Source organism: Trachemys scripta, chromosome 4 (genome assembly GCF_013100865.1).
Source record: "Trachemys scripta elegans isolate TJP31775 chromosome 4, CAS_Tse_1.0, whole genome shotgun sequence".
NCBI lineage: Eukaryota > Metazoa > Chordata > Testudines > Emydidae > Trachemys > Trachemys scripta.
Window position 1 is genome coordinate 63,795,819 of NC_048301.1, and position 13,927 is coordinate 63,809,745.

Consider the following 13,927-nt stretch of genomic DNA (forward strand, 5'->3'; position numbering starts at 1 on the left):
TTTTTTTCTCTTAATTAATTGGCCTCTCAGAGTTGGTAAGACAACTCCCACCTGTTTATGCTCTCTGTATGTGTGTATATATATCTCCTCAATATATGTTCCATTCTATATGCATCCGAAGAAGTGGGCTGTAGTCCACGAAAGCTTATGCTCTAATAAATTTGTTAGTCTCTAAGGTGCCACAAGTACTCCTATCAAACACAAGATGGGCATGCAGAGCAGAAGCAGTGGCTGCTGTAAAACAAAACTACTCCATCATTTTACAAGCTTTACAAGAGATTATTGAAACAACTCGCCTTGCTGACGCTAAAATAAAAGCCAGGGGCCTTATCCATGAACTGAATTCATTCAAGTTCATCTTTGCCCTTCACATGATGCACCCTATTCTCCAGATGGTGGTAAAAGTGAGTAAGGCTCTTCAAGCTCCAGATCTCAACTTACTTACTGCAATGACGGGTGAAAAGCTTGTGTAACTCTTTGGCTGCGATGAGAAGTGGCCAGAATATTTTCAATCTGTTTTCAATGACAGTGTGAAAATGTGTGTAGAGAATGATATATCGATTCCCCCAGTTAAGAAGAGAAAAATGTCCACTCATATTGATGATGCGTTTGAGTCCCAGCATCACTTTGATACAAAAGAGGAGCAGGAGAGAATATCTTCTTTTTACCCACTCCTAGATTCAGTGATTACCGGCATTGACCAGTGATTTGAACAGGAGACTTGTAAAATTGTGACTGCAATGGGAAAACGGCTGAGCTTAGACATTGGCAGGGATGATATGGGAATCATTGCCAACAAATTTAAAGTGTCCCTGGATGAGTTGGAAGCTGAAGTCGGATTGCTTCGGGGTTATGACGGATCTGTTCCTAAAGGTAGCACTACGACCACCACCAGAGAGTGGCTTGATTGGCTAAAGGAATCGGATCGGTCTTGCATGTTCCAGGCCTTTTACAAATCTATTCAATTCTTTGCATCTTACCTGTTACAAGCTGTTCATGTGAAGGAGCCTTTTCGAAACTAGCACATGTAAAAAACAAACTAAGTAGTACAATGTCCCAACAGCACCTCGACTCGCTCATAATTTTGTACATTGAACAAGAATTGGCTTCGTCAGTTAATTACAATGATGTGATTGAGGAATTTAAGTCCATAACACCTGGTGAGCAACGTCTCATTCTCTAGGACAGGAAGATGAAGAAACCTTAATCTGTTTTGGACAATTTGGGTTACCTCATTATCTGGTAAAAGATAAAGATCATGAAAATTGACTATCTTTTGTATACACCTAATTATCACGACAGCAAAATCTTGGTATTTTGTCTCATTTTTTAAGTAAAGTTTTTAGTTGTTAATTTAAAAAAAAGTTTAGTTAAGTTTTAGTTTCTTTAGTTTGCTTGATGAATAAAAATGTCCTTTTATGACTGAATATTCAATAGATGTTCGCCTTTAAAAAAAAAAAAAAAAAAATTCCCTGGGTGCACACCCTAATGAAATGTGCTGTGCACGCCTATGCTGGGACCATAGACAATTGAAACCCAGGAGGGAAGTAGACATTTAAGTCCATAACCAACTCTGGGACAACTGACAACTCCACAACCAGCATAAGCTGAGAGGCGCTTTCTGTTTACTCCACAGACAAAAGACTGGAGACAAACTTTCCGTCAGCAGTCATGCTGCTAGTCTCAACAGACAAACAACTTGGGATTTCCTTTCCCTTGTCCCAGCACACATGGTTGTTCAGATAAATGCTTGGAGATTGGGGTAGCTCCCTCCATAGGCGAGTCATTACCCCTAACAGACACAGGAACATTTCCTTCATTCTCACAACTCTTCACACTGGTAACAGGTAAGGCATAGAGATACTCATGTTTCACTAACCTTGCCTTCCCAAACGGCTGATTAGACAAAGCCATCAGCTCACAAAGCTGCCTAGACTCACCTAAATGTTCTTTGCCTTTCTCTCCCTTATCACAGCATCCCTAGCTGACTACAGACATGGGAGAGTTGGAAGGCTTCCTTAACAGGCAAGTTGCCACTCCCAACAGACAAACAATTGGAGACAGTATCTCCCTCAACAGATAAACAGCTGTTTACCACAAACAGTGGTTCATCATACTGAGCTACTTTAAGCAAATCACTTCTATTTTATTCTGGCTCGCTTGCACAAGCTTTACTTGTCAGCATTCCATCACCCACAAAAAAATCTGCCCTTCCCTTCCTCAGTTACGGCTTTAACGTGACTATTAACTTTAATCTGCTCTAAAACACTTTCCTGAGCAATGAGTTCCTCCTGAGCTTCATCTAATTCCACATTCATTTCTGAGATATTAGAAGGAATTTCTGAATGTCCATCTACGTATAAACTGCTTTTCTGTACAGACAAACAGCTATTTCTCACAATCTCAAGGTTAGAGATACTCTCTTCCTTGCCATAGCATACCTGGTTAAACACAGACAACTGCTTAGTCATACACATCCACACAGCCCCTTTCACTAATCTCCCTGTTCATCAAGATAACACAGAAGATTCACATTCATACTTATTAGTATTGCAAAGAGAAGAGTTTTTTGTTTTATTTTTTAACAAACAAATTTAAAGGGACTTAAAAAAAATCTCATTTTCTGAAAATTGTTTGCCTACTATTTTAACTGATTACAGTGCATATTAATGTAAGGGAGGGTTTAGAGCGTTTTCTTTTTGCTACTTTTCCAGTTAGTTTACTTTGTTTAAGCTTTTGCATTTCTGTTGTGTGTCTCCAGACCAAGGTAACACAGCATCAGGAGCAGCAGCCTACAGCATGTAATTGTCCCAAGTACTGGGTGGGGGCTTGAGCTAGTTTTGTGTTGTGGTGGTGTTGAAGAAAAACCCCTAGATATTGAAGCTGGTCCTGGTTGCTACCAACTCCACCTGGAGAAGTGTTACATACACTTGTGTGGGCTTATATGATTACAAAAAAAAAAAAATGGAATTTGTATAAAAACACCTCCTCTGAAATGGGGTGTGCTTGTTCTGAAATATAGTGCTGTTTTTTTTTTTCTCTTTGTGAGACTTGGCAACACTCACCGGACATGCACAGCGCATTGTGGAATACCAGGTATTGTCTTTCCAGTTCTCCTCCGCTGTGCTCTGTGGTAAGTGTGCAATGGGTGTCAGATGGCTCCTGTCTGCCCATCCTGACAGGCCCTGTGCGCTTTGCTAGGCCCCCTTCACTTTGCCACTTGTGGCTGCTCTGGTGGACAGGCTAGTGATCCCCCACCCAACGTGGCTGACATCGCTACCGTGTCTAGGGGCCAAGATGGGACGCTGACAGGTATGGCTGTTGGGTTGGCAGCAGTTTCAGGTGCTGCGTCTTAAAGTGCGTGGAAAGGAGAGAACAGGGCTCTCTGTCTGGTAATACATGTGCTGCCCGTGACAGACTGACTCATTCAGGCACAAAGCATATTACAGCCCCATGCACTTGCCCTAAACAAATGGTGCCTACACGGGATCCTTATCAATGCTGGTACCTCAGAAAATGACTTTTGGTTTCTTTATGGGGGAGACATGCAAGTCTCCTACTTCAGCTCTTGCTGTAGCAGAATTTGATGGTTTGGTGACATTCCCTCTGCATGTCATCACTTCAAAAGTATATAGGTTAGAGTACCCTATTGTCATGCAAGTTCAGCATCTCTGGAGTGGTTAATATGGTAATACTTTCAGTGCAGTTCATGCTCAAAGCACGTTAGAGACATCTAACACTAAAGGGATATCTTAAACTGACGAGTAAATCTTATCTCCATAAGAATCAACCATTTGTAACATAGATGAAGTACAGAAACTAGGGACCTTTGCTTGGATCCCCCAGCATCTTCTGAGGCAGAAAGCAAGATGGATTTGTGTAAGTTTGGAAGGATCTGGAAAGCAGAAAATCTCTGCGAAAGGGAACAGAACTGTAACTGAGGCAGTGTTATCTTGGGCTGGAGACTGACAAGAGAGATGAAGAAGCTCTAAGTAGTATGAACTGCCTCATTCATCTCTGAAGCCTCATGGGGACAAAACTAATATCATTTAACTATTTCACTGCTGACCATTTTAGCAGAAACATATTTGGTATAGGATCATAGGCAGAGTGACTTCGCTTCCTCCTCCCCAGAAACCTTTGTTTAAAAAAAAAAACAACTTTAACAACACATTTTAGAAATTTATTGTAAGCTATTCATGAAAACAGGCAAAAAGATAAAATATTGCAAATAAAGTCTGTTCACACAAACTAGCTCCATCATCCCACTTGCAAATGAACAAATCGCTAGTAATTTGTTTAACAAACCTCCTTATTTGGATCAATGTAGTTTATTTGTCAGACTGCATAACCATCAGCTGAGCTGATATGACGCCTTGGGATTGATTTTGCTCCCTTTTGAAGTCAATAGGAATTTGGCCACTAACTTCAGCGGAGCTGAAGCAGGATACTTATGGTATTATCAACCTAGTGCAAGGGTTGAACCATAGCCAGTCTTGCACAGAAGGAGATTCTGAAACAATTCTGCAACTCCAATATTAATTTTACCTTGATCTAGGGATCCCAAAACCCCTGATCATGCATTTGTTACTCAGACACTACTTCTACTGAAATTCTTTGGGAGTTTTTCCTGAGTAAAGAATGTAGACTCAGGGCCTAAAAATAAGGTCTTAAATATGGCTATAACCAGGCACTCTGTTTTAAGGCATACTGCATGTTTATAATGGTATTCCATTTGCAGTGTAAATAAAATGCATTTTAGAATTTGAGTTTTAGAACCAATTTGCTACAGATCATTGTGTGTGTTCTTTGGTCATTAGTATCTTCTTCTGAGTGTGAGATGTATTTACACAATCAAATTGCAGTATTAAGTGCTTTTAGGTTTTTTCCTTCTCCCCTTTGAAAAATCTGAACAATTTAAAAAAAAATAGCAGCCTAATTTCTACACAATATTAAATGTTTTAATAAATGGCTTGCCTGCCCCTTTACTGTGGTTTTAAAAATTTTAAATGAAAGTTTAAAGGATTTTGCTTTATGAATAAAGTGAGGGCATTTTAAGCCACCTGTTTTTTTTTTTTTTTCTTTTTGTTTTTTTTGACAACTGTTGACATTGGCTTTTTGATAATTAATGAAAAATGTGATATTCATTTAAAATCAGAGAAACCTAACAAAATCTACATTCAGAATCTATTTATACATGAACCCAGAAGTTTGATTGGACTTGTACCTCTAACTGGCCCAGTTTGACTAGAATTACACTGGATTTTAGAAACCTGGATCTGCATAGGTAAGAAGACACAATGGAGATTCAGTAGGCAACACTGAGAGGGCAACAAAACAGGCTGGCAGGAAGCACTGCCCAACCTAAGGCAATCAGGCATCTGGCTCCAATTGGTGGAGGTACATGTGAGAAGGAGGGTTAGAAAGTGCAGACATGGGAAACCAATGGACAACCTCTCCTTCTCTGGTCACAACCTGGAGTAGATTTGGTGAAGAAGTAGTCACGTAAGTGCAGGAAGCACTACTGTGCTTATTAGAGCTGGCTGCAGGCCTGTGCTACTGTTATCTATTTTCAGGGAAGGTTTAGGCATCAGAGCCCCATGCAAGATGCATTCAACCATAACCAAGCACCAGCATGCTGACAGCAGACCAGAAAAGGGAAAGAAGTTTCCATAACACTAAATAAAAGTCAAGGTCGCAAGCCAAAGCTCCATTTCGTCCTGGGCAGCTCTTTTAAGCTGCTCTGACAACAGGGATGCTGGAAAGGGAATTGTGCTGGCAGTGGCACTTGGGAACCAGGCTTCTAGCACTACCACTATTTCAGAGGACTAGCTGAGGTCTGAAATATTAAAGAAGAAATTATGATTCCTTTCCCTCAAGATGATGAGAGGGGACAGGCCTCCTAAGCAGGCAAGAGGGGAGCCATTAGCCTAAAGTTAATCAGAATGGAAACAATTCCCCTGGCAGCTGTGGCCACAATTGCTCCCCCATTCCTGGGCAGTTACAGGAGAATTATCCCAGGATTTTTTCATTTTTGATTGTCTGATACTTAAGCTGGTTGCTGTTTACAACGGACATTTAATGTATGACTCTACTGCCTTCTGTTGGCCAGGCTCCCTACATCTTTTCAAATCATCCATCTGCTCCCCTTAATAGTGGTTATCAGCCATTCAATATCCAATGGCTACTGACGGCCACTATCCATTACTAGGCAATTCCAAAAACTGGCTTCCTCACATCCCTCATTTAACAACAGTCATTACTACTTTAAAAACAGGCAGTTAGAAGACTGAACTGCAGGAAGAAAGAAGGAAATATATCAATTCATATAACAAAACTGCATTTAACCAAGCTATCCAGTGGAACTGTAATATCCACTAGCCAAGTATTAGATTCCAGCCTAAGACCCCACAGATCAAGAGGGTCTCATCTCTAAAACCCAACTAGTAAATCACTGCTGGCACTACCCCTCTCATTAGCAGGCATTGAAAACACTTCATCTTTCTTTGCAACCAATTGGCTATGTAAGGAGCCATTGGCTGTGCTTGCTGAAAGCTGATAACCAACATCAAGATGTCAGACACATGTATCCGGGTATGCACCCCAGATAAAATTCAAATAGAAAAGATTTCCAAAGCAGGCAGAGCAAACAGTTACAGCTTTAAAATAGAGTGCTCTGTGGGGACACATGCTAGTGGAAGACATCTGGGCTGAACTAGCTGGATTCAAGTCCCAAAGGGTGAGCCAAACATGTCCAGCTCACAGGGCATGGCTGTTTCAAAATCTTATCTTGGGCTGCCATCATTCCACTAGGTGCAGGTCAGTCTCCTTGACTGCCATTCTCTGCAGGCTTGGCAAGGTTGCTGGGCTCCTTTACATGCTGTAACCGAGGGGACTTCTACCACCTTCCTTGGGTGATTATTTCCCAGTCTAAAGTGATCTTGGCATCAGGAAACTTTTACTAACATGAACCATGAAGTTTTCCATTGTTCCATTTCTCCCCAATACTCCTAGCTATAGCCCCTTCCACCACCTTAAACAAATCCTCACCCATCTCCATGTTTACACCTGCCACTGAGTTGTCATTTGATCAAGAAATGCATATTTAACTTTTCCCCCAGTCCTCTACTCCCTTGGGTGGCTCATCTCTCAGCTCCCTGCAATTTACCTGCTTTCAGGTAATGAGATGTTCATCCCAAATGTAAGTGCAGAAACTCCTGGATCTTCCCCCAGGAGTGTTCCTGTGCATGCGCATGTGCTCTTCTCTCCCCACCACCCAGAATGGGCAACCCTAGGACACAGTCCAGGGCTACTGAGCAAAATGGCAAAAAGGGGGGATCAATTCGGTGGCCTGCTCCTGGATAACTCAAGAGTTTAAAGTTGTCCTTCCCATGTTGGCGCAGGCGCTCAATTGCCATCTTGGCAAATAAAGAGCTCTTCCAATTGCGATCATCTTCTCCTACCACCAAGAGAAAATGACCTTCTGCTTCTTCTATGGGGATGAGGCAGTGGGAATTAGCTGGATCCATTGGGTCATCCAGAGCGTCAAAAATATCAAACACACCAGTCTCAGAAATGCTGATCTTGCTCATGTCAAAGCGCAACCCAGGCAGAGTCAGCTCACCATAGTGAAGAGCAGCGACTGTATTGGCGCTGCAGCCAGAGATACAGACAGCAGCCACTACCTGCGGCAGGAAAGTAATCATAGAAAATGCCAGTTCTGCCCCTTTCCCTGTCCCGATTACTCCAATCCCTGGCCCTTTCACCTGCAGATAAATAAAGAGAGGGAGAAAGGGAATTGAAGCAAAGAGAAGCACATGCATTAATGAGACTGTGGTGGATTCTTCCAGGAAAATTGTACAAAATTAAGTTCCTGTTGGAAAATTACAAATGGGAACTGTTAATGCAGACCAGGATTATAATCCTGTTTCCCCTGTTTGTGTCTGATTTTTCAGAGAACACAAAAGGTGCGAACTCAGGTAAAATATTGTGAACTCTTGCACTCTAGGGTATAACCATTCAGACCTGGCCAGCAGAAATTGCTATTTCCTAGAGGACCACGGAAATTAATGTACTGTTGTTCTTCCCCGCCCACACATATTGCTACCAACACAGAACTGTTGATGAGTCTTCTCTCCTATCCCCATATCCAAACTAATGCGTCTACAGGAATTTATCTCATTACACTCACCTTTGGGTGACGCTGTAGAAATCTAGCTGCCTCCTCAAAGTATTCGAGGTGCAAATCCTTCATGGTAGTGGGCAGATCCTCAAAGTCAAAATAAGGCAGAGAAAGAGCAGCAAAGCCACGGGTGGCTAGGAGACTGGATCTGAACTCAATCAATCCACCTTCATCACCAAACATGTCGATCACTCCTGGAAAGGGGCCGTCCCCTACAAAAATGAGAAAAAGAACAACAATATTGTTATCAGGCCAAGATATTAGAGGGAATATATTAAAGAATGAACTGCAAAATACAGTAGGCACAATTAATAGAAATTTTTTTATTACCTTTCCACTGGCAAGATATTATCAGTACTAGTGATACTTCCCATTTCAGCTATGTGGTACACCTGCTCAAACAAGTAAACGTACTTTTTAACTGCACCCAATGTGCTTTCCAAAGGCTTTGCCTTCTCATCCTGAAGAAGCAGCTCATATGCTAAACCAATGTGTTGTTGCAGTCAGTCTCGTTGGCCCAGATCCTCAAAAGTATTCAGGCAATCAATGGAAGTTAGGAGCCCTGAATGCCTTTGTGGATCTGGGTCACAATTACTACACAGTAGCATGCATTTATTTTCTAGTCATGTTGCTAGCATGGTAGAGAATGGATACCTGATGAGTTTAGACCAGGGTAGGCAACCCATGACACGTGCCAAAGGAGGCACACGAGCTGATTTTCAGTGGCACTCACAGTGCCCGGGGGGCTCTGCATTTTAATTTAATTTTAAATGAAGCTTCTTAAACATTTTAAAAACCTTCTTTACTTTACATACAATAGTTTAGTTATATATTATAGACTTATAGAGACCTAAAAATGTTCAAATGTATTTCTGGCACGCTAAACCTTAAATTAGAGTGAATAAATGAAGACTCAGCACACCACTTCTGAAAGGTTGCCGACCCCTGGTCTAGACTTTGGCCTAGGGTTTAAGAATAATGTCCACTGGATCTGTGAGAAGCACAAGCCATCTTGGTATTTTTCTGACTGGCCGTCAGATGGCATGGTTGATCCATTCAAATCCAGGTTGCTGCAATGATCTACAGTTGGGAGAGGGAACAGGTCTATTCTCATGTGAATGCACCTTAACATAATGCACTGATGGAAGAATAGACCTCTTGCCTCTTAAGGGATTTTGGAAATGGAAGCTCTGAGCAAGACTCACTAGACTATTGAACAGTGAAGCTCCATTGCTTAGAACGTTTAAAATTAGACAAAGCACTGAAAATATATTGTAAGGAAAAATCAGGTAGTGCAAGGGCTGGACTAGATGAGCTAGTTCTCTTTTTCATTTCCAACGTTTCATTCTAACAGTTCTCACTTTTCCTCAGCAATAAAGTTATTCATGAAAGCAGCAGATTGAAATGGAAATCACTGAGCAGTTTCATTGCTGCTACTATCAGCCCTCTGAGCAGCTGTGAAACAGACAAGTATGTCAATTTCATCCTGATACTGCTTGAGGAATGAGGAATCAAAAATGAGGAATCAAACATAAACAGCTAAAGCTGATGTTTCCACCTGAACCTCCCCCTCTATGTTTTATAGTAGTCTCTTGCTAGTAAAGTTAGCCTTCTAACAGAAGTCTAATTCATTTTAAGGTCATGTATTCTGTCCAACTCCTCTGGGATTCTCACAGTGCAAGCCATGGGTAATCACAGAAGCCTTAATTAAACTAAAAAAAAAAAAAAAAATTGGTATGTTGTAGGTGGCTTCTGTCTAACCAAAAGGAACATTTTTTTTTTTTAGGCTGCATAAGGGGAATGCAGCGGGATAACGGCAAATTTACACCGCTTCTGGCCCAAAATTACAGGCCAAGATTTTCATAAATGGGAGCCATAACTGATGCTCCTGAGGCCTATATAAAAGTCCTGACGTTCTGAAACACTGAGCATGAAGCAGCTCTCTGACTCAAACATCAATTTTACCGTAACTTTAATGGGAGCTTCTGAGTGCTCAGTTCTTTTGAAAGTCAGGCCACTTAGGGAAATTGACCAGAATAGCTATTCCAGCATAGCTCCATGTGTGGCCACTCTATTCCAGAATAAAAGTGTTTTGATCCCAAAATTATTACACTGATTTGGATACACACTAATTATTCTGGACTAAAGTGACTATTATTCCATAATGGTGCCCATGGAGCTATATCAATCAATTTGCCTGTGTAGACAAGCCCCTATATAGGTACTTAAGTATGGAATTAGGAGCCTAAATTCAGGCATCAATTTATGAAAATCTTGGCCATGGATTTCTTTAAAGAAAGCACAGGTTGCAGATGGAATCTGCTTTGGCCCTGATAAGTGCCAATAGACTGGGTTGTGTACCAAACTGAATGGAACACAACTCAAAACAAAATATATTTATCTCCAATTTTATTGATAGCAGCAAAGAAACATAAAGCTCTTCTTCAGTTAGAGAAAGAATCGCCAATTTACCATATACAGACTGCAGAAAATACAGGAAAAAAAACAAGTATCTTAGGTCTTGATCTTGCTCAAATTGAATTCAATGGCAAAAAAAAAAAAATGATTTCAATGGGCAAAATTGGGGCTTTAATGAATTACACCCTACCATTGACGACAGCAGGACAAATTGCAAGAGAGGCAGACCTTTTTATAAAATGTATATTTGACTTCCTTGCTCCATCTGGGTGCAGAAAATGAGGAATCAAAATAGAATAGTAAACCTGTACATTTGGATGTAGTTTTCAGGAGGGTGGCAAACATTTTGCCTCTGCTTCTGTGAACAAGTGTTAAATGCAAGATTTTTCCTATTCCACAATGGTACTAATGACAAATTTAATAAAAACAGAAGTTAAAGATGAAGTGTGTCTTGTGAAATATAACAGAATGTTCCCATGGGGAGGGAAGATGAAGGATATAGTAAAACATTTTAGATGCATTAAAAGTTTTTGTATTATACATTTTGGAAACTCTTGAAGGTCTGAGTATATGAATAAGATACTCCACTGCCACTGCTTGTGACTGAGGGCACTATATAATTCAAACAAAGGTACTAACTAGGCTACATATGGTAGCATCACAAAACAGGAATGTTTAAAGAGAGACATTTAGTTCTAGGTTGCAGACTTGTGGCTATCACTAAGTTCAGTGGAAACCCTGTGCATGCCTGTAAAGTGGATGTGGTTCTTAGCAAAATACCCTGGTTTCAATATTGGTGAATCGACAGTGCTGACTAAGGGCCTCCAAAGTCCATTCAGATCAATCTGAGTCTTTCTGCTGACTTCAATGGACCTTGGATCACCCTCTAAATTAACCAGAGATCATGATCTAGGCCTCAATCTAGCAAAATGCTTCCTTTATAGTATAAAACTCATGAGTAGTTTTGGTTCTGACATAAAAGAGAGAGAGTTGGTATGCATGTATTTGCTATACTCTCTTCAGATGGCCTGCATATTTATATGCATTTAATGAAGAGAAGTGTCGGATAGGGCACAATCCTACTCCCGCTGGAATCCATGGGGGATTTGCCCCCGATTAACTGGGCTCAGAACTATTTCCAGTTAAGAAGAAAACATGACTTCTCACTAATTCAATCACCCTTCTACATATTTTGGGAACTCCACCACACTTTACCTTACTTCAGAGTTATGGGGAATCCCAGCTGCAGATGGAGTGATGAGCTGATCTATAACAACCGCCTTTCTTTTGCTCTGTTATGCATTAATAAATTGTCATCTTTTGCTTTTACCACTCTGTTATAATAAACATCTAAGATACATAGCAGGATTATAGTAGTATATACTACGGGTTAGTCCTTTTCATTTTCAGCATTCATCTTATTCTTGTGAACTTAAAAAAAAAAAGTAAACTGCTGCAGTATGTGTGTGAGGACATGGACTATTTTACAGTCTTGTTTTGTGCAAATAGAAATCCTGTGTGATTTTCCTCAGATAAATTATATTTTGCATTTATATCATGTCTTCCACTTATTTAAATCAGCTTTTTGGAATAAAAGGCTTCAGAGCAATTTTTAGACTATTTTTACACAATGAAATGGCCCAATCTTATAAACCTCTATTGAATCTTGAGTCAGGAGAAATATGCTTTCACTCTCCCACATCCTCACTAATCAGATGAGATAGTACTTTGCATAACACTTTGCACTTAGAAGCACCTTCCGTCAGTGGATGTCAAAGCCCTTTACAGAGGCGAGTGATTGTTATCATCCCACTTTACACGTAAGAAAAGGGAAGCCGCCGGAGATTCAATGCCTCAGCCCACAAAAGGCAGAGCTTCCCTCACTCACCTGAGGGTAGGAACAGGCTGCCTCTCACGCTGCCCTCTTTCAGCCTAATCCTTCGCACACCGGGAGCAGTGAACCATCTCTCCACATTGGCCTTGGCTAGGACCTGCCCCGGGATGGTGCCAGGATGACTGTGCCCTTGGTGGACTGACACCTCCACCTTCATGGGGGTCTTAACCTGCTTCGGCACGAGTCTCTGGTAGGGTCTCTCCATGCCGGCAGGGGAGAGGCTCCAGAACAGCCCCATGGGCTCCACCCCAGTGTAGTCCCCTCCCTGGGAGGTGTCCCTGGACAGGTCCACCTCCCCGCGGCTGTCCGCCAGGTAGTGGGCGCAGGAGTCGAAGAGGCAGCCCTGCTCGTTCACCACGAGTCCCCTCAGCGTCACCCGCTGCCCCGGGGCGAGCCCCAGCACCTTGGTCGCCACCGGCTCGTCCGCTAGCCCCGCCGCGGGCTCCACGGCCACGGTCGCTGCCCCCCTGCTGCCGGAGCGCGGCCCCGGGGCCCGGCACTGTCCGCGAGGCCGCAAGCAGGCGGCCCAGGCCCTGGCTGTGGCTATTCGCCACATGGCGGGTAAGGGCAGCCCCGCTCTCCGCGCCACTAGCCACGGGGCGGCCCGGAGCCGGGCCCTACACACCAGCCTCTGCCCTCGGCAGCCGGGCCGGGAGACCTCCAAGGCGGTCTCAATCGATCGCAGAGACACAGCGCCGCCTCCGTCCTGCCGCAGAGGCTCTTCCGGGGACGCCGCTCCCTTCTGCCGGCCGGGAAAGCCGCTTGCTGCAGCTGGGGGGCGGAGGGGGAGCGCGCCCGCGCCCGGCCCCTGGAGTGAAAAGGAGAAGATGGGGGGAAGCCGCAGCCTAGATATCCCGCCGGACGGGGCGGGGAAGATCATCGGGGGGGGGGGGGGAATTTGAAGAGGGAAGGGGGGAAAACGCCCCCAGCCAGGCGTCCAGAGTAGCCAACCTCCTCCACAACTGCTAGGAGTTAAGCCTTAAGGAACAGTGTTAATTTGTGCCCGAGCTAAGCCCAGCCACCTCTAGGCTTGACATTTCATAGTCCTGGTACCTCCAGGCTTGCCAGGTCAAAGTAAAAAATAAATAAATAAATAAATTGCTTGAGACTCAAAAAAACGTTTCATTACAAATTAAGCACTGCTAAAGCAAAACCCTCTCAGGTCATGGCTACACTACAAGATTATGTTGACCTAAGGTAGGCCAGTATACAGCTGCCACGGTTATTACAGTGCTTGTATGTGTGCAGTATTGGCTCCTTGTGTTGGGCAATGCCCATCCTCACCTGAAGCGCTTGAATTGATCGTATTGTCAGGGTGGGGCACTGTGGGACAGCTCCTGAAAGCTATTAACAGTAAAGTCAGCAGTACAGTGTCTACACTGGCACTGCATTGAGCTAATTACATCGACTGACTCTACACCGGCTGCGGAGGT

At 42.9% G+C, this 13,927-nt stretch overlaps 1 protein-coding gene across 1 annotated transcript; it reads right to left on the minus strand.

Annotated features, from left to right (window-relative positions):
- Positions 1-4,161: 4,161 nt before the first annotated feature.
- LOC117876804 (acyl-coenzyme A thioesterase 1-like) lies at positions 4,162-13,078 on the minus strand. Its single transcript, XM_034769223.1, has 3 exons — positions 12,489-13,078; positions 8,192-8,394; positions 4,162-7,766 (listed from the first exon to the last, which is right to left on the minus strand). Exons 1-3 carry the CDS (start codon positions 13,048-13,050, stop codon positions 7,191-7,193), a joined length of 1,341 nt encoding a protein of 446 aa, XP_034625114.1. The 5' UTR covers positions 13,051-13,078; the 3' UTR covers positions 4,162-7,190.
- Positions 13,079-13,927: the final 849 nt, after the last annotated feature.